Raw genomic sequence first — 20,269 nt, forward strand, 5'->3', positions numbered from 1 at the left:
GGGTGGGAGGCCCAGAACCAGCTGCGAAGGGCTGGGGGTCACCCTCTGGCCACCCCCACCTGGGTGAGGCTGGAGGAGGGGACGCTCTGAAACACACAGGAGGCATCTGCGTGGAGCAGCAATTTCCCAATTTATTGAAAGTGATCGCTTTGCAAGAATGTCTAAGCTAATCCCGTCACAGAAAGAAAACCCACAGGCAGGCTGGGAGCGCGCCTCGGCACACGAGAACCCGGAGGGCCACATGGAGAAGGTGACATTGGCCCGTCCTGCGGCCACAGCGACACAGGGCAGCAGAGCCGCGATTGCCCACAACTGAGTATGAAAATCTCCCCTAAATATTAAACACATCTTCAATACAAACACAGGTTTATAATAATTAATATAAAGTCAATATAATATAGATTATCCCCAGAAAAAAAATCAACAGTCTTCAAACACTGCCCTTTTTTTGTCTGTTTTTGTTGACAGGTTGAAAGCATGTTGAAAAAATAAATATTTAAGAAAAGCACACACAGCACCCTCACTACAAGTAGTTCTAAAAGGGCCGCATACAAAACACAGTATAGGATCTAAAAAATAAAAAACAACCACCATTAAGTATGGCTTTCTTAAGAGTTGCACATGTCACAGAATGAGCTAAAATAAGCTTATCTTTCATAATATTGCAAAAAGTTCCAGTTTTTGTATTTTCTCAATTTTCTTTTTTAAAAAGGAAGATGTGCAAAGTTGGAAGCAGTAAGCTGTGTCTTTTGAGTCAGGTCCCTATTCAGTCCTGGCAGTGTCCTGTTCCCCGAAACCCAGAGAGTCCAAACACACAAGCTTGTCAGGATCCAGAGCTTGGTACAAAAACCGTGTGGCTTCCCTGCCCCTCCCCCCACACCACCACCCCCAATGGACTGCGTGTTCCACTTTGGTGTTGCAAACACCAAAATATAAACAGACACAAACAAAAAAAAAAATACAAAATGTGAAATGTAATCTACATATTTTTCCTCTTTATAAAAAAATATTTATTAGTTTGAACATTGATTAAAAAAAAATCAGTCACGTAAAAAAAACCTTCATTACATACGTCTTTTCCCTCCACGCCTCCTGAGAGATGGGCGTGTTCACCTGGGTCTTGCAAATTCCACTCCGCTGCCTGCGCAGGTCGGGCCGGGCGTGGGACCCCTGGCCTCGTGCAGTGTCGGTTCTAAGGAAGGAGACGCCCCCGTGGCACCGACAGGGAAGCCCCGAGAGGGTGGGCGAAGGTGGCCCAGGCGGGGCGCGGGCCGGCCGGGAGAGCAGGACACCCTGAGTGTGGCCGCGGAGGCGCCTTTGCAGGAGGGCCGGGGTCCTGGGCCGACGGGCTGAGAGGTGGGAACTGGTACAAAACCCAGAGACACTTGGTAGCAAAGGTCTGGTTTCCAGATGCGTTTTATAAGAAAGTATAGAAAAGGGGTTCGACGAGTGAGGGAGCGGTCTGGCCAGGCTGGCCGGGGTGAGGGCGGAGGGGCTCAGCCTGCAGCTTCCCTGGGGGACGGGGGCTTGGCTGTGTTGTCCCCCTGGGGGGCAGGCGGCCGAGCCCACCCACCGCAGGCAGAGGCTGGGCAGGGAGGACCCTGTGCCCCGACGCCTGACCCAAGGAGCACCCGGCCTCCAGGCGCCCGCTGCGGGCTGTGTGCGGGCACAGCACCTCCTGTGAGCCGGAGCAACAGTGGCTGATTTACAAAAACAAAGGCCGACTTCTCCCTGTGGCACAGGACCCCGAGGACAGCGCCGCCCCCCGTGTGTCCACCACGGGGCCAGCCCAGCGCCCCTGAGCAGCAGCAGGAGGGGACGCTGGCGCTCGGGCCTGGTGTCAGGGACACTCGCTGCCTGACAGTTGGTAAAAGCCATTCTGGCCTACGGTCTGGAGAAAGAAAATAAAAACTCTCTCTGGTTGGTGCTAACGCTCAGCGCCCCAAGGAGTCCGTGCACAGGGCGGGTCTGGGGTGCTCAGCTGCGTCCGCCTCGTCCCTAAGCACCACGCCCGGCGCGCGCCGGAGGGAGGCGGAATGTCCTGGCCGGACGGGAAGACGGGGCAGGGTCGGCCCCCAGAGCCAGGGCTGCGCTGCGGGCACAGGGTGGGACCTTTGCTTTTCACCCAGAAAAAGAAAGAATACGTTGGGAGCTCCTTGAAAATACAGCGAGAGGACTGGACCACAAGTTAAAGGAAATCAACCCCATATAGTTTTGTCAAGTGAGAAAAATAATGCCAAACAAAATAACTTTATGTAACTACCTCAATATGTCTCTGACTACTTAAAAATTTGGTTACCCACGCGGGGAGGTGTGAGCAGCACACTGCAGTTAGGAACACCCACCGCCAGCGTTAGCAGCAACAAAGGCAGGAGCCCGCTCCGCCCGCCCTGGGGGGCAGCCAGGGCACCAGGCCGGGGCACAGCGGACGCAGGCCCAGGGTGGACAGGGCGGCCCAGGGTCTCCTGGCAGGCGCAGGGAGCCCAGTGTGGCCTGAAGAGGCGTCCAGGGGCCAGGCCAGACCCCACCCAGGCCGGGTCCACCCGAAAATAGCACCTGGCGCCCCCCGGCCTCCAGCGGGGTTGCAGCGTGTTCTGTGTAAGCACCAAAGCCCAGAGGTAAGAGGGTCGCGGGGCCTTCCGTGCACGGACCTGGATTCTACAGGCTGCCGCGGGGCCACTGGCACCAGCAAGGGGACGGCCACGGCTGCAGCCACGGGCAGTGACCTGGTGCTGAGGGGAGGGGAATGGGTGGGCCTGAGCGGGGGCCAGGGGTATGCAAAGCTCTCAGCACCTACTCAGACCTGTGGCCCCTGGGTGGCACTCGCGACCAGGCCGTGGGCCATCATGCCTCCAAGCCAGGCTGGCCACAGGAGCTCCCTGGGGGCCACGGGGGAGGTGTCCACGCTGGCTGGGCACCCACACGCTCGCACCACCTGCTGGGGCCTCACCCCTGCGCCAGCCGAGCACAAACCCAGCCTGTGCCCCCTGTCGCTGGGCTTTGCTGCGGCCCCCCAGGCGCCAGGTCCAACCTGCGGCTTAGCCCACGGAGCTGGTTTCTGTCGGGGGACCGCGGGAGGGGCCACGGGAGGGGCCAGTGCGGCCCCCGGGAGTGGGACCCATGGAGATGCACACGCAGGTGGACAAAGTGACGCAGCCACCGCCCCGCCCGCGGGGCGGCTCTAGGAGATCCAGGCAAAGTCCTTGTCGCCCCCCGAGGGGCTGCGGGGCTGTGGCGAGTCGTCCTCGTCCTTGTCCCCCAGCAGCGCGTCCTCGGGGGCCAGGTCCTCGCCCAGCTCCTCGCCCTCACCGCGAGGGTCCTCGGGGTCCTCCAGGTAGGGCCCGTCACCGGGGAACAGCGCCTCCGGGGAGCCCTCGCCGCCCCCGCCGCCGTGGTCCCGAGGCCCGGCCATGCCACGGCCAGCGCAGTCGGCACACACGCCGTGGCGCCGGGAGCCGTGCCTGATGCCCACACTGGCGGCAGACATGAACACGCGGCTGCACACCTTGCACACGTACTTCTTGTCCTTGCTGTGGACCTGGGGGGACGGGGCAGTCAGTGAGGGGCGGCGGCAGGCGGGAGGTGCAGCCCCCGCCAGCCCCAGGGCACCTGCTCGGCGAGACCCTCCCGGGGCGCTCGGACCGGAGTCGCACGGGGACGGGGGCACCCGGCAGCAGCACCCAGGTCTCTGCCCCCACCGTGTCCAACCCCCCACGGCCACACGTCCCCGCCCGGGTCACGCTGCTCCCCCCAGCCTCCCTGCCAGGACAGGCTGACGGACCCTCTCTCTCGACAGGAGCTCACAGACGCCCCCTGCGCCCGGCCCTGCCCTCTGCCCTGTGCGGAGGCTGCCCGGCCGGGGCAGAGTCGAGGGAGGGGCAGAGCCGGGGCTCACGGAGCCTCGAGGAGGCTGCGGGACGGGCCAAGGTGCCACACAGCACGCAGGCCTCGGCAGGCGCCTGGCACTGACCAGCCCTGTCCGCCCCGAACCCCAGGCCCCTCAGCTCCTCCCTCCGAAGGGCCGTCTCCCCTCAGCTTTGCCGTGGTCGAAGCCGCACTGTGGGTGGCGATGTGGAAGTGACCGTGAGTTTAGGGCTGGCTCACACCACTTTCCACAGCGGGCAAGTGGACGCATCACCCCAGGAAAGTCTAACCCGCTGCACCGTCACAGAAGCGGCTCCTCCGTCCTGGCGAAGACCTCCCACCCCCGTCCTCCGCTTCCCAGTCCCTGGGCCACAGGCCACCTGCAATTGTCCGTCCTCCCCTTCTGGTTTTGGTCACTTTAGAGCCAGGCCCCACTCTGTCGCCCAGGCTGGGACCTCCCGAGCAGCTGGGACCACGGCGTTGCCACCGCGCCCGGCCCCGCCCTCCCCTTTGAGCCCCCCAAGGGCTGCCAATGACTCGCACAAAACCCGGAGCCACAGGGACCCGACTGCTCAACGCCTGCTGCGGGAGCAGCTTCAGGACGATCTGTGAGGTCCCGAGCGTGACCAGGGACGACGGGTTGTCACATGGGGACATGGCCTCAGAATCAGGGCAGCACCAGCACAGCCCCTGCGATGCAGCCGCAGGCAGCTCGGTGCCCAAGACCCCTCCTTTGGGCTTTTTGTCTGTTTTGCTGTATGTTAGCCCAGGGCCTTCCTCTCCTCCAGCCCCGACATAAAAGAACAAACACGCAAGACCGAGTCACAGCAAAACTGCTCCCAACAAGGGATGTGGCCTGGGCAGGCGCGGGAGGGTCCCCGTGCAGCCCGCGTGCCGCACGCCCAGAGACCCCACGAGGCCGAGGGCCCCGTGTGTGCTGGGGGCTGTGCCAGGACCCGTGGGGAGGCCACAGGAGCCCCTGGGCTGGGGCACGGCTGGGCCTCATCCGCTCAAAGGCTCTGGCAGGAAGCGGGAGGGAAGGGTGCAGGCCCCGAGGCTGCGGGAGTTCGGCCGGCCCAGGCCCTCAGAACCCGGTGCAGCCTCCGCGGGCCAGGGCAGAGGTGCTGTCCGTGCCGTCCTTGCCGTGGTATGGCCGGGCCAGGCCGGGCAGCTGCTCGGAGCTGCCTCTAACATGCGGGCCCTTCTCGGGCGGGGCAGGGACCCAGGGAAACCGAAGGGAAGACCACACACCGACCCCTCCTCAGAAAAAACCGAGCCCCCAGATGTCCTAAACACTTTTCTGGGCACTAGGAGCCTGGAGCCCAAGCACGAAGCGCAGGGTGCGACCCCAGCCCTGCCAGCTACAACTTCTTAGGGCCTAACAGTGTTGAAAACAAGATACGATTCTCTTTGACCAGGAAACACGCAGGCTTATATCCTTCCATGCTGTCCTCTACGGCTGGAGGAAACAAACCCCAGCCCAGCTCCCAGCAGACGTGGCCTGCCCTGGCCTAGCAGACCGGCCGGGGCCCTGCCAGGGCTCTTCCTCCTCCACTGACCCCTCACAGGGCCATGCGGGGCAGTCAAGGATGGCCGGAGCTCAGAGCCCAGCCAGCTCCCATGTCCGCGCCAGGACACAGCCCAGGCTGGGGTCCGAGGGGCACAGTGTGGCCCTCTACCACGGCCGGCTGGGTGGACATGCCGGCAGGGCATACGGGCACCCTCGGCTCGGCCAGGCCCCACCCCAGGCTCAGCCTCCCTCCGGCTTCAGGGTCGACCTCAAGGAGGGCCCCGGATGTCCCTACCCCAAGTGAGTACTCACCACGGAGCCAGAAAAGCAAAACCAGAACCTTCTAACACTGCCTGCCTGACCCAGACGGCGAGCTGGAGGGCCCGACAGCGTCACGTGGGACCAGAATCACGTGGGACCAGAATCATGTGGGATCAGAACCGGAACTGAGCACAGAGCCCTGTGAGTGGTGGGTGGGACACCTGGGCTGGTGGGCTCTGCTCACCCCACAGACCAACACGGCCGGGGAGCCCCACGCACTGGGCTTGCCCCTCACCCCTCACCGCCAGGTGGGTGTGTGCAGGAAGGTTGGCCTGCGCGGGGGCAGCCCCCCAGGGAAGCCCGTGCACCCTAGCTCCCACCCCGCGGCCGAGCACTGACACACCTCAGATCCGCAAACGCAGCACCGTCCACGCCTCCCTCACCCACGGCACACGCCCGGCTCAGCCTTGAGCCCAGGGCCCTCCACCACCTCCCCACAAACACCGCAAGCCCGCGGCCCTGCGCTCCGCACCTCGGCCCTGCGCCCCGCACCTCGGCCCTGCAGCCCCGCACCTCGGCCCTGCAGCCCGCACCTCGGCCCTGCAGCCCCGCACCTCGGCCCTGCAGCCCGCACCTCGGCCCTGCGCCCCGCACCTCGGCCCTGCAGCCCGCACCTCGGCCCTGCGCCCCGCACCTCGGCCCTGCAGCCCGCACCTCGGCCCTGCAGCCCCGCACCTCGGCCCTGCGCCCCGCACCTCGGCCCTGCAGCCCGCACCTCGGCCCTGCAGCCCCGCACCTCGGCCCTGCGCCCCGCACCTCGGCCCTGCAGCCCCGCACCTCGGCCCTGCAGCCCCGCACCTCGGCCCTGCAGCCCGCACCTCGGCCCTGTGCCCCACACCTGGGCAGGGGAGAACTCAGACCTCCGAGGAGGCCCTGGTGGCCCAGTCCCCATGCCAGCTGCTCGCCGGTTCACCTGGCCCACGCGGGACGGCCTCTCCCTGCTGCTCTGGGCAAATCTGCCTCCCTGCTCCAGGCTGCCTTTTCCCTCTGTCATTTCCTTGCTGAGCAGATTGGTTTATTCAACACCTGTGACCTGCAACTGCCTATCGGGTGCTGAGCTCTGGGCTGGTCGTGGTGGGCACAGCGTGGCCAAGAGCTGGGGGATCCAAGCAGCAGAAGATGCGTTTGCCGAGGCCTGGCCGGAGCAAGGAGGCCGGCTGTGGGCAGGGCACGCCCTGGGGGCCTCAGGTGAGGTGACAGGCTGCCCTGCTCTGAGCGGGGGCGGCTCTCCCTGCTCTGCCCCCCACTGCAAGGCAGACCCCACATCCGGGGTGCTGTGGCATCTGCCTCCCCATCAGTGACCCGCCTGCCCGGACACCTCGGCCCAACGCTGACCTCGTGCGGATGCCACGCTGACCGCGCCCCCAGCCTGCCTGCCACACTCACCAGCGTGTGCCGCTTCATGTGCTCCCGCCGCGTAAACTTCTTCCCGCAGATCTCGCAGGGGTAGGGCCGCTCCCCCGTGTGCGAGCGCATGTGCCGCTTCAGGATGCACTGGTGCATGGCCGAGAAGCTGCAGTACGGGCACTTGAACTTCTTCCTGATCACTGTGAACTCGTTCACTGAAAGACAGGGGCCCGAGGGGCGTCAGTGTGGCCAGACACGCCCAACCCGCAGCCACACCCGCTAACTGCACGGGACCTTGGGCCACGCCTAGGCTCAGCCCCCCACCCTCTGCACGGACTGTCACATGGGGGGCGCCAGCAGGTCCAAGCCTGGGAGCTCGATGCCCGGCTCCCGGAGCCTCCCCTGCAAAACCCGAGGCCGAGCCCCGACAGGCCACAGCAAGAGCTGGGCACGACCGTCTTGCGTGTCGTCCCGTCCCTGTCAGCCCTCCCTTCAAGCCTCGGACCCCCAGTGCACGTCCATGTGGGGCCGGCCCCAGGCACAGAGTCGGGTCTTAGTCTGAGGCAGTAAAGGAGGCAGATGAGAAGCCAAACACCACGGAGCAACACGGGCCCTAACGAGTGCGGAGGAAACGGGAGAAGTGGGGGTGACGCGAAGCCCTGGGGCTCAATCAGGTTCTGTCCCCCCGAGCCTGGGCCCCGACATCACACGTGCAGGGACCCCTCCCCACCACCCAACCCCATGAAGGGTGCACTGGAGCCGGCATCGCAAACCCAGGGCCTGTCACCCTGGTGCTGTTCTGCTGCTCCGGCCCAGACACAGCAACTCACATGCCCCCCCCAGAGCCCAGAGTGACAGCGCTGAGGGCTCGGCCCCAGCACGCGCCCAGGGCCTGGCGACACCAGCGAGAGCCCATGAAATCCAGCGAGCCCGTCCACACTCACGTGCCGAGCGCGCCTCACTGCGGAATCACAAGGCACGCGCTGCTGTACGGAACATCTTCCAGCTAACATACTGTCACCACCTTTTGTACCATGATTTTCAACCATACAGCTTTTAGATGTTTGAATATACTGTACTTCATTAAATAGGTCCTACTGCTGAGCACTTAAGCTGCTTCCGTCTTTACCCTGTGAATAGGCTTCAGGGAGGCCCCATGGATGACTCCACACCCATCTTCCACCGTCCTGAGGCAAATCTGAGAATGGCGCACGCGACTGCCTCCCGGCCCCCGGGCAGGGTCTGGGCCCAGCAGACGGGCACACTCCGCGCCAGGCCCTCCCAACGGCACCTGCTGGACGCCGCTGTGTTAGACCAGAGCCCGTCGGCAGCCACGCGGCACCAGCCTGCAGGGCAGCAGTGACCAGCCGGACGCGGCACGGTCCGCAGCTGCACACGCCTCGCCCGGCCGCTCCCGAGGGGGAAACATAAGCTCTTCCTCGCCCTCCTCAGACGGCCACGCTCTGCCCCGACTGTGGCCTCCGCACTCCAGGCACTGAGCACGTCCCTCCTCTTCCCGCCACTCTGTGCACCCCGATGGCGCTCCTAGTGGGATCGCTCCTGGTTTGCGTATTTCCACACCCAGCGGAGCAAATGCTCCATATGGTCTGAGAGGGGAAGGAGAACAAGGAAATGAGTTTTTAGATTATTTTATTTAAAACTTTTTTGAGAACATATTCACTCATGGTTTCTATTCTGCTTCTACAGCCATGAACATTAGAATTCTGAATCATCATATATTTAGCCATCTCTAACAATTCAGATACATGTTAAATAAATACTTATCTGTACAGAAACCCCGCATATTTCCCCTAGAAAGACGCTTCACAGTGGAGTGAGCCTGACGCACTGAGTGCTGGGAGCGGCACCCGGAGGAGCCGGACGCCGGGCGGAGACGCGGCCACACGCCCACCGACACGCCGCCTGCAGCTGCCCTGTGGTGACGCGTTTCGTAGTTTCTCGGCGTAGTACAGCCCTGTCGCCGCCAGAGCAGATGCCACAAATGAGGCGGCTCAAAACAACAGAAATTCGTGCTCTCGCAGTTCTGGAGGTCCCGGGGCTGGGGTCGGGGGGGGTGTCGCGGGGCTACGCTGGCTCCGCCGGCTCTGGGGGGCCTTTCTGCCTCTTCCCGTTTCTGGTGGCTCCAGGCGCTGGTGTCCGCATCACTCCGGTCTCGGCCCTGTCCCCACGGGGCCTCTCCTCTGCGTGTCTGTCTTTTCCTCTTCCGTCTCCTATAAGGACATTTGTCACCGCAGTCAGGGCCCACCTGGCGAACCCAGGGGAGGTCTCACTGAGATCCTTCATTTGACCACATCTGCAAAGACCCCCTTTCCAAGTAGGGTCACATTCCAGGTTCCAGGATCAGGGCATGGACATGTTTGGGGGCGCCAGGGGCTGCCCCACGACATTTAATTAACAGCACCGCGACTGCAGAGCAAAATTTTCATTGGCCATTACTGTGAAAATACTTTCTTACCAGAAACACCTCCTGTAAATTATTTGTGATTTACAGTCCACATATCTCAGAAAAGTTTTCAACATCATTCTCATAAACACTAATAAACTCCTAAAAAATCCATACCCTAAAAGAGTAATTACATGAAAAGGCACAAAGATCACTAAACAGAAATGGGCGCTCTCCGCCAATCTGTGCTAAACACGGAACCCGCTGCCAGACCGAGTGTTCTCAGGAGGAACGAGGCAGGCTCCCAAATGAAGAACCTGGAAGCAGAGTTGCAAAAGTCGGCATCAGAGTATCTAAAATGCAAAGCTCAGTGAGATTTGGCTACAATTTTGCAGAATTGTATCTATGAAAACACCGTCCAGCAGTTCCCACGTGACCCAGGAGCGCCCACGAGCCCAGGGAGGAGCGGGACCTCCGGCCTCCCTGCGCCCCAGTTGAGCTCGGCCCCTCACGGCCACGCACGCTTGGCCCTGCCTCCGCCCCCACCGCGAGCTCCTGGCGCGGGAGAACCGGCCGTCACAAACAGCCGCGGCGCAAGTGAGGCGCAAGTGAAAACTCCAAAACCTTTTCGTGAGGGGTGTCGGACTGCAAGAAACCACCCGCGAACCAAACGGAGGGGGATGGAGCTACTGTCTCCAGAGTCCTCAGTCATGGGAACATCCTGGATGTTTCACTGGTCCTAACGTAATTTTTGAAAGATTATTCTAGAAATGGATCCAAACATGGACCATACTTTGTTTTTCCATTTGCAAATTTATTAGGCCGCCATTATTTTGTGTTAGAATATGATGAAATTATCATGCGTCCAAATTATTTTCAAAAAGGTTTTTAATTTTACACAAAGTGCAAATATATTAAACAGATGGCTGAATGAACTTTTATCTGTGTCCCTACCTGCACACATCACTTACACCGACACGCCGCACATTCGCAGCACCCTCGAAGGAGCCTTTGACCCTCTCCTGGTCGATAACCCCACAGAGGCAACGACTGCTGTGGCCTCAGTCACCTCACATCTGTTCTGTGGTCCTGGGGCTTCGCCTATGTGGGACACGTGCTCACGTGTGGCTTCATGCACTCAGCCCTGCCCACGCTGGTCCCCGTCCACCACTGCACAGCACACGCGGCACCATGACGCCACCAGGTGCCCACTCCGAGACCCCAGTGTGCAGCTACTGGACGGTGGTGAGTGGACGGCTTACACGTGTCTCTCTGTGGACACACAGTCACTTCTGATGCACATACACACAAGAGAGGGGTTTCTTTTTTTTCTTTTTTTTTTTTTTTATTTAACACACAAGGTCCTTTGTCAGTAAAGAGACAGGTTTCTGGATCACAGAAAGGTTCTCACATGTTTGGCTTTAGCAGATATTGCCAAACGGTTTTTCCAGGGTTCACGATTTGGCTCCCGTTAACTTTTGCACTTGGTGAGGGGCAAGGGCCAAGACTCACCGTCTTCTCCGTACTGACAACCAGCTCGGCACCGCACGTCGACGGGACCACCCACCCACGGAACCGCGGAGGGGACTCTGGTGTGTCTTGGTGGCACACGCACGCCACGCTGCCCCTGTCCTTGCGCAGCTCCACGAGCCTCGGTGTCTGGCAGCCCCCTGCCTGCCCCGTCCTCTTTGAGACCAGTGTGAGGGTCTGTGTGAACCGAGGCTTCTGTTTCCTGCATTCTGACGCTGACATCTGGGACCTTCATGACTCTGGGGGGACGTCATTTATGATATTACCTTTCCAGCGTCTGTAGGCTCTGTAGGAATGACCTCTTTCTGTGACTTTTTTTGGTAATTAGTACTTTCCTTTTTATCGGTCACTTTTCACAGGGGTTTCTGGACTTACTCATCCTTCCAACACTCAGCTCTGGGCGTCGTTCACTTGCATCTGCTTTTCTATTTCACCAATATCTGCTCTTCATTTCCCGCCTTCCACTTTCTTCAGGTTGAATTTGCTGTTCTTTTTCTCACTTCCTGACAGAGAAACTTAGAACGTTTCTTTCTTTCCTGATCAGAGCAATTAGAGCTCTAAGTTTCCTTTAAACACTGCTTTATTTAATTAATTAATTTATTTATTTTGAGACAGAGTGTCACTTTGTTGCCCGGGCTAGAGTGAGTGCCGTGGCGTCAGCCTAGCTCACAGCAACCTCAAACTCCTGGGCTTAAGCGATCCTCCTGCCTCAGCCTCCCGAGTAGCTGGGACTACAGGCATGCGCCACCATGCCCGGCTAATTTTTTTTTTATATATATATATTTAGTTGTCCAGATAATTTATTTCTATTTTTAGTAGAGACGAGGTCTCGCTCAAGCTGGTCTCGAACTCCTGACCTCGGGTGATCCAGCCGCCTGGGCCTCCCAGAGGGCTAGGATTACAGGCGTGAGCCACCGCGCCCGGCCTAAACACTGCTTTAAATGTGGCCTAAGAGTTTTGACACGGTGTATTTTCATTATTACTCAGTTAAAAATATCCTATAGTTTTCATTGTGGCTTATTTGCCTTGTGGCTTACGTCAGGTGCGTCACTCCATTTACGAGCGTTTGGGGACAGTCTACCGTCTTCCTGTGACTGATTTCCGATCTCAGTTTGCACGGCGGCGAGAGCATGACACAGGCCCTTTGGCATCTGCTGGGCCTGCGTCACGGCCCGGCTCGTCTGTCTGGTAGACGTTTCCCATCCGTCTGGAACATTCTGCACTTACTTGGCACGAAGTTCAGATCGGGCTCATTGGGCCGCCACAGGCCACTGTCTCTGCAGACGTAGCTACAAGGCTCTTCCACAAAATAGCAGCAAGTGGAATCTCACACTACAGAAAAGAATAACGGCTTGTGGCCAGAGGGGTTCGTTCCAGGAATTTGAGGTTAAGGTAACGTTTGAAAACTGTGCTCAAATCTTCTCCGCCCTACTGAGATTGTGTTTGCTGCTCCGTCAGCTGCCGAGAGAAGAGTGTTTAAAGCCCCAACTACAGCTGTGGACCGTCATCGCTGTGGTTCCCACAGCTCTGAGCTGTGGGCAGCGCACACGTGCGGGAGCGTGGTGTCCACTGCGGGACTGGCCCTCGTATCACTGCACAATTCCCTCCCGAGCGACACTTCTTAAAGCTTACTTGGGTGCTAACCTCGCTATAAGGACGTTCTTTAGGTCAGTGTCTGCTTGGTTTGTCTTTTTGTTTTAAGCCTTTCTGTGTCCTTAGCCATAAAGTATGTCATCCGCAAACAACTGTTTTTAAAAACAGGCCGATCATCTTTGCTACTGGAGTGTCCAGTCCCTTGTAACCGCGTAGCCGCGGCGACACAGCTGGTTTCAGTTCACCGTCTGCGATTCGCCTCCTACTGTCCTTTCGTGTTTCGTTCCTTCTCCTTCCTTTCTTGCCGTCTTTCAAATTTATCAGGTATTTTCCCATTTTTTTCAGTAAGTGTTGGAGTCACACATCGTTTTACTATTCTAGTCTCTGTCCACCGTGACCACGCAGAGACGCACGCAGCCGCACACCCACCGGCCTGGCGAGCTATCACGGCCTCGTATTTTACTTCTGTTTATGTTAAAAACCCACAAAAATTATAACAGTGCCTTTAAGCCACCAAGATTCTTTTATATTTGTTCACAAAATCACCCTTTCTGGTGCTTTTTTATTCCTTTAGTTTTGTGCCTCCATCTGGGATACTTTTTTGTCAGCCTAAAGAAAAACTTTTAGTAATTCTTGTCACCTGGCAATGACTTTTCTTGGTCTTGCTTGTATTATAATTTGCTTATGCAGCCTTCAATTGTGAAGAATAGAACTCCAGGTTAGAGCCAGGCGCAGTGGCTCACGCCTGTAATCCCAGCACTTTGGGAGGCCGAGGTGGGAGCATGGCTTGAGGCCAGGAGTTTGAGACCAGCCTGAGCAACATAGCAAGACTGCATCTCTACAAAACATGGAAAAATTAGCTGGCATGGTGGTGCATGCCTGCAGTCCCAGCTACTAGGGAAGCTGAGGTGGGAGGATGCTTGAGCCCCAGAGTTTAAGGCTGCACTGAGCTGTGATGACACCACTGCACTCCAGCCTGGGCGACAGAGAGACCCCACCTCAAAAAAAAAAAAAAAAAAAAAAAACCCAGGCCAGGCGCGGTGGCTCATGCCTGTAATCCTAGCACTCTGGGAGGCCAAGGCAGGAGGATCGTTTGAGCTCAGGAGTTCGAGACCAGCCTGAGCAAGAGCGAGACCCCGTCTCTACTAAAAATATCAAGAAATTACCTGGAAAACTAAAAATATATACAGAAAAAATTAGCGGGGCATGGTGGCACATGCCTATAGTCCCAGCTACTCGGGAGGCTGAGGCAGGAGGATCGCTTGAGCCCAGGAGTCTGAGGTTGCTGTGAGTTAGGCTGACGCCACGGCACTCTAGCCCGGGCAACAGAGCGAGAGTCTGTCTCAAAAAAAAAAAAAAAAGCTTTCTTTAAAACAAATAATGCTTTTTCCTCAGCACCTGACAAACTGTCAAACTGACAATGGTCTAGACGGAATTATATATTTTAAATGCAGTCTAAATCAGTGAATCCATATCCCCCGCGCGAGTGGAAGTCTTAGTTTCTAGAAGCACAGTCACACAGCTACCGCCGCGATGACCAACACCCTGGCTCGTGAGCCGCCCATCCGCGTCTTGTGAAAACGGTGAATGTGCCAAGAAGCCTAAAACGAATTTGTAGACGCAGAGCAAGTTTTGTGGCAATAAATAGACCTGAAGAAAGAACCAGCCTTTTATTACCAAAATTCTGTTTTCAAGAAAGATTAATGTTATATATTGATAATTTTTTTAAAAAACCTCTTTGAAGTCAATCCCTGAGCCACAATATCTCAGTGACGAATTCAGCAAGACGTAAGAGACGAAATACTGAACTGGCTAGAAATCCCGTGCGAGCAACGGCTGTGTGGTTTTAGGGGCAGCAATGTTAGACGTAAGAATGAAACCAGACACCCACCCATGCTAAAGCGTTTCTTACAGTCCTATCGTTTTACCGTCTGCCACAAACCTATTTCTTTTAGGTTCTATGGAACTTGTCTATAATTTTTAAGTTATTTTCTAAAATTAAGCAAACGCTTTCAGCGGGATGGTGCAGAGTCTCCCCAGCGCAGTGCCCTGTGGGCCCCGGGCACCCTCTCCCCACAGGTGCGCCTGCCACCCCCGGGAAACAAGAGCCGAGCGGCCGCCCGGCCTCTGCCCTCTTCCCCCCTCAACAGCGCCGCGGCACCCCCGCCCGTGAACGCAGACCACCCTGCAACGACCCCACAGGCGACTGCCGCCGTCCGCACCCTCGGCCGCCCGTGCCCGGGTCCGCGCACTCATCCCAGCCCTGGCGGCCAGAAGACCCCACTGTGACCAACAGAGAATGAGAGAAAAGCTCCCTTTTCTCTAGAAATCACACTCAACCCAAATAGGCATTTACATAAATTAATATGGCGTCTGATGACTCAGAAGAGGTGACCTGCATCGACTGGAGACAGACACCTCTGGAGTTGGTCACCTTTGGCAGCAACACCCCAAGCCTCTCCAGCTCCCGAGTCTCATCTCATGATCATAAAGATTTGGGCGCCGGGGGTAGGAGCAGGTAGACTGGACGGGACACGGTGGCAGTGGGGACGCGCCAGGAAGGGCCGGGGGCTGACAGGCTCTGGACGCACCTTTCCCCAGACACCTGCCCGCCCCGGAGATGGTGCATCTGGGTACCCGGAACCTGGAACGGGGACGTCAGTCTCCCTCCTGAGCCCACCGAGTGCACAACGCCCTGCGCTAAGAAGTAGCCGACTCTGCACCCAGGTGTCCAGCGAGGATGGACGGCAGCAAGCGCAAGGCGTTCTTCCTGAAAAGCCGTTTCTGGCAATTCTGCATCAACACGTGGAGAAATACGCATGTGGAGCACAGACCACTGCGGACACCACGGCTCCTCGGATCTTTCTAGAAAGCAGCTGGGTCAGAGCTACTTGGACCCACTTCCGCGGACGGTGCTGTTTTTTTCTGCCCTGTGCCCCTCCTCTGCCCCCGATGTTGGCAATGCCACGTGAGCCCCGTCCGCATAATCCCTGCCATCTCGAAGCTGGAGGTTCCTCTGCGCCACCTGCCACCAGCTGGGCGTGGAAATGCCTTCCCCTGGCAGCCGGTGGCGACGGCACACTGGCCCACTCCCCACGCCCCAGCACAGCTCTGCGGGCCGCCGCCGCCCTACCTACTGCTACGCTCTGAGACGTTCTTGGCCTGGGCGAGCTCCACCCGGGCGGCCGCCTGGGCCTGAACACCAAGGCCTGGCCGCCGTCTCGAGGCAAAGGAGAACGTCTGTTCCAGCACGTGGACAAAAGGCACCTGGTCAGTTCCGTCCTGCCTGGAAACCGCCAAGAGCAGGGGAGGAGCCTTTCTGTTCCCACAAGGACGTTTCCTTCGGGGGCTCCTCCGCTGACTTCAGGGCAAAGCTGTCAGAGCCCGAGGAGCTCTGGGGGAGGCCAAGCCATCCAAGGCCGGGTGAGTCCGTCCAGCCTGTGGGAGGGACGCTGGCCACAGAGGCGCTGAGAGAAGGCTCCCCGGGCGTCCTGGACAGGCCACAGCCCCTGCAGAAACCCACCCAGGTACCAGCAGGAGCCAGTTCCAAAGGGGACAGCCCAGGCCAGGTCTCCACGGCAGGAGAGGTGTCAATCTAGAACCAGAGACAGAGAGGTTACAGCCCGTCAGGATGGGTTAAAATCAGGCAAGACCGATACATTTTGTCACCTCTTACTCACCTGGGAACCTGTCCAATCGCTACCAAGACAACGCGTCACTGGCCATCTGGAAAGGAAGGTTATAATTAGTTCTCCATGAACAGACACTGAAAGAAAAATTGGCGTTAACAGAACACTGACACCCCCACCACAACTATCCTGTTAGAAATGACTCACACAGGAATAGCAATTAATTAATTTCAAAATCTGAAATATGTGATTAAGATCCTAGAAGAATTTTTTTCTTCAGGGAGGCATACTAACCTAGCAGACCTTTCTTTCTCTTTTTTCTGGTAGAGACGGGATCTCACTACATTGCCCAGGCTGGTCTCAAACTCCTGGCCTCAGCCATCCTCCCACCTCGGCCTCCCAAAGTGCTGGGATCACAGGTGTGAGTCCCCACACCTGGCCAGCAGAGCTTTCTTCACGTGAACAGCCCCTGCGACTTTAGGAAGAGGAAGGGCGAGCTAATTTCCCGCCCACTCTCTGTGGGGCCAGGCCGGGGCAGTGGCCCTCGCATGGGGGCCAGAAACATGCGAAGAGCCGGCCACCACTGCTCAGCGCCAGGAGTGAATCAAATGTCTTTACACCAGAGGAAAAAAATTCCTCAGAGAAATTTCACAGAAATATTTTAATTTAAACATGAAAACCAATTTAACTTCCTACAACACGTTGCTGCGGGAGTGAAACTTTTATTAATGCCCTCACCTAGAGTGGGCTCTCTCCGAGCCGGCTCGGCTGGGCGTGGGGAAGGGACACCCACGCGGAGGCTCCTTCTAGGCACGTCTGGGACGCGGCCAAGAGCACACGCGTGTCACGGGTGCTGTGCTCACGGGGCCGGCAGTGCTGCCTCCTCGAGCGTGTGGCCGGCCGCCCTCACGTCTTACCTGGGCTTGGGGAGGCGGCGCCGGTGCCCGGGGCTCGGTCCGGCGATTCCCCAGAGACCATCCTGCGGCTCTGAGTGGGAAGGAGGGTGGAGGGGCTTCCGCTCTGCGACCAGCGTCCCCCACGAGTGACTCAGGCCCTGGGAACACAGGAAAGGAGTCTCACCCACGGGATGCACGCCAGCCGGTGGGTTTTCGAGTTCCAGATCACGGTCCATCTTCCTTCGAGGAGCGGTGCGTGGCCAGTGACGACGCCGGGTCTGCGGGAGTGGGCCTCGCTGCTTGTCCCAGCCGGCCAGCCCCAAACACCGGGGTCTCTGCACGAGCCGTGTCGGGGGTGGGGTCTCTCCCAGGAGCAAAATGGTTTCAACAGAGGGTTTCGGTACAGAAAGTCGGAGCACACACACCTCTGGGCTTGAAAGTCGACCTTCTGACAAGCACTTGGAGACGTGCCCGCCTGGCTATTTATCTAAAAGTGCAACAATGTTTCCACCTAATACCCTCTGGTCAGAAACTGTTTAAAATTCCAGCATCAATCCAGAATCAAGTGAAAGTCCTTGATTCATTTTTTAAATACCAAAGAGAAACATGCTTTAAACTGCAACCAAAACAGAAACAAGCTGCGACTATCCTGCACAAATGCTTGCTGGACATCCGGGTGGCCTCGGACAGATCACGGCCAGCTGCACCCGCAGACGTCGCGGCAGACCGCAGTCCTTCCCGGAAGAACCAGGGAGCCGGCATCTTCTCCCCATGAGGCAGCACAGCTCCACCCAGAACCGTTAGAGGAATCCCGATTCTTTTTAAAAAATAGTGAAAATGCCGTGATGTTCAGGGTGAGGCTTCTCACATTTCTGGTGGTCACAGGTGGCAAAACGGCACCACGGTCGTGGGGGGAGCCACGCCCCGTGTGGGTGAGCTGGTTTGTCCCCGGCTGTGCCTGTGAAGTCAGACAGCGGCCCGGGCGCACGGCCTTTTCCACGGGCCCGGGGAGGCGTGCGTGTGTCAAGGTCCCCGAGGGATCGATGAACACCACACACGACAGCCACGTCCTGAGCCAGAAGGACACGTCACGGTGTCCACTCAGTGCACAGTGACTACTGACAGGTGGGACGCTGGCCTGCTGCTGAGAAAGTGATAAAAGTAAAAGAGAATCACGTTACACTGAATCCAGATGAGAAGTACAAAACGCCGTCTTACAGAGAGAAATCACTTAGAGGACTGATGAACTAGTGGGAATTCAGTAGCCAAGCCAATATTATCAGTCCTACAAAAACAAGCAAACTATTTCAGTTTTTCTAGAATGTTCCGGAACCATCCCAAAAGGCCGCTCTGTCTTGCTGGTGCGTCGCCTACATGTTTAGCGGTTCTCTTATTAGAACCCTGTGGCTGCTCCCCACTCTCGTGCGGGACTGCCGTGGCCGGGCCTGTGTCACTGGCGCCCAGGGAGTGCAAGGGCAGGCGTCCCACTCAGCGCTCCTCACACAGCCCACGTCATCGCGCGCACAGCCGGCAGGGAAGGGCTCTGCCAGCTTCTCAATGCCCTTACGGAAAACAAAAGGGCAAGTTCTTAAAAGAAAAGTGGAAAATTTAGGATAGTAAAAACAAGGTTAAAACGCCATGGAAAGAACAGAAGACCACCAGCTGACTCCACCTGGAACTGTCACACACGCACTAAAGACAGGACGAGACGGGGCTTTTCTTCCCTCCAGAGCGCAGGGAGGCGTGAGGCCACCACGTGGCGGCCATGGCAAACACGCCGGGGGGCTGTGCCCTGACCCAGCGCAGAGATCCGTTCAGCACACGCGCACGGCGCCTCCACCAGCAGAGCCCAAGGTCTGAGAGTCCCCAGTGAGGCCCCCGAGGGTCAGCCGCCGCCACCCCTCCCCCTCCCCACCACCCCTCCCCCTCCCCACCACCCCTCCCTCCACAGGAGGGGCCGTGCAGCTGGTCTGGGGCCACCCCCTGCCTGGCGGGACCAGAACACAGGACCCAGAGGAGGATGGGGGAGAAGCCGCCAGGGTGGAGGCCGGAGCGGAGTTTTCACCTCCCAGTGGCCCCCAGGTCAGACCCACGGCCACGCGTGGGGGAAATCGTGGCCTGGGGCTAGCCACGCCCTCCCCGTCTTCAGCACGGTTCCCAGCACAAACTCACAGCAGAAACGGCAGAAAAAGCACAAACGAATCATTTCCCCTCATTCCACAACCACTCTTAGGGACAGAGACGTCTCGGTCAGATCCAAGGCACCACAGAGCCGGTCGCCGTGACAGCCCTGCCCCCAAGGAGTGTGTCACATGGTGTAAGAGCCGCAGCAGGAAGCAGCAGTCAGAGGGGGTCAGGACGTGGTGTCTCCCCACCCTCTCGGCCCGGGCACAGGCCTCCACCACTCCCACCTGCCCCGGGACCCCCACCCGTCCCATCACGCCCTCAGCCGAGACCCGCCTGCGAACCCCTCTTCTTGTGAGTCCCGGTGCCGCGTGCCCGGAGCTGCCTGCTTGAGCAGTCCCGACACCCTGGGCTCTTGACAAATCCAGCAATTTCTGCCGACAAGTGCATTTTGCGTTTGCAAAGGGAGAGACTGACATTGGAGCATTCATCACGCACACTTTCCTCTCCCGCCTCCTGTGTTTTAGATACACTGTTTGGTTTTAAAGTCACAGCTGTACACGTGGTGCTATCCCCATTTTCAGATGTTTTAAACGCACGCCCAGCGCCCAACAACCCGCCTGCCTGCGAAGTGTTCAGTCCGGGTCTGCCTTCGCGCCAAGTCCTGTCACCCGGCAACGGCTCTCAACTCCGTACGTGGAAATGAAGAGAACGTGAGCGTTATTTCCACCTCAGTCTTTATTGGCCACGGACAGTTCGCACCTCGACTCGCGCCGGTACAGAAACGCAAGACAGTATTTTAGGGCTTGTGAAAACAAAGTTGTCAAAATACAGCATAAAAATTAGAGCAAAGATACGCTTCCCCTGTCCCCAACATCACAGGTGACTGCAGTCTCCGCAGGACACGCTGCATCCACACCGCTCACCGCACGCCCAGACCCGGGGCCTCCGGAGTGGGGCACCTGCCGCCGTGGGGAGCCCCGGGCCTCCCGCCCCACCCACGCTGCGCACCAGCCACGCCGGTGCCAGAGCCAAGGCTGGGCCCTGGGGC

General features: G+C 58.4%; 1 protein-coding gene across 2 annotated transcripts in view; it reads right to left on the reverse strand.

The window, feature by feature from the left end:
* Window positions 1–111: 111 nt before the first annotated feature.
* ZBTB46 (zinc finger and BTB domain containing 46) overlaps window positions 112–20,269 on the reverse strand; it is a 48,843-nt gene continuing 28,685 nt past the window's right edge. The window contains exons 4-5 of one of the 2 annotated variants that reach the window (XM_045529398.1): window positions 7,082–7,257; window positions 112–3,538 (exon numbers count right to left, since the gene is read on the reverse strand). In XM_045529398.1, the coding sequence (XP_045385354.1) occupies window positions 3,182–3,538; window positions 7,082–7,257 (533 nt within the window). In that variant the 3' untranslated portion in view covers window positions 112–3,181. Of the gene's footprint in view, window positions 3,539–6,639; window positions 7,258–20,269 lie in introns of those variants that run through there. The other variant, XM_045529397.1, reaches the window with a different exon arrangement.

The sequence above is a fragment of the Lemur catta genome, chromosome 17, assembly GCF_020740605.2.
Source record: "Lemur catta isolate mLemCat1 chromosome 17, mLemCat1.pri, whole genome shotgun sequence".
In the NCBI taxonomy this organism is placed as follows: Eukaryota; Metazoa; Chordata; class Mammalia; order Primates; family Lemuridae; genus Lemur; species Lemur catta.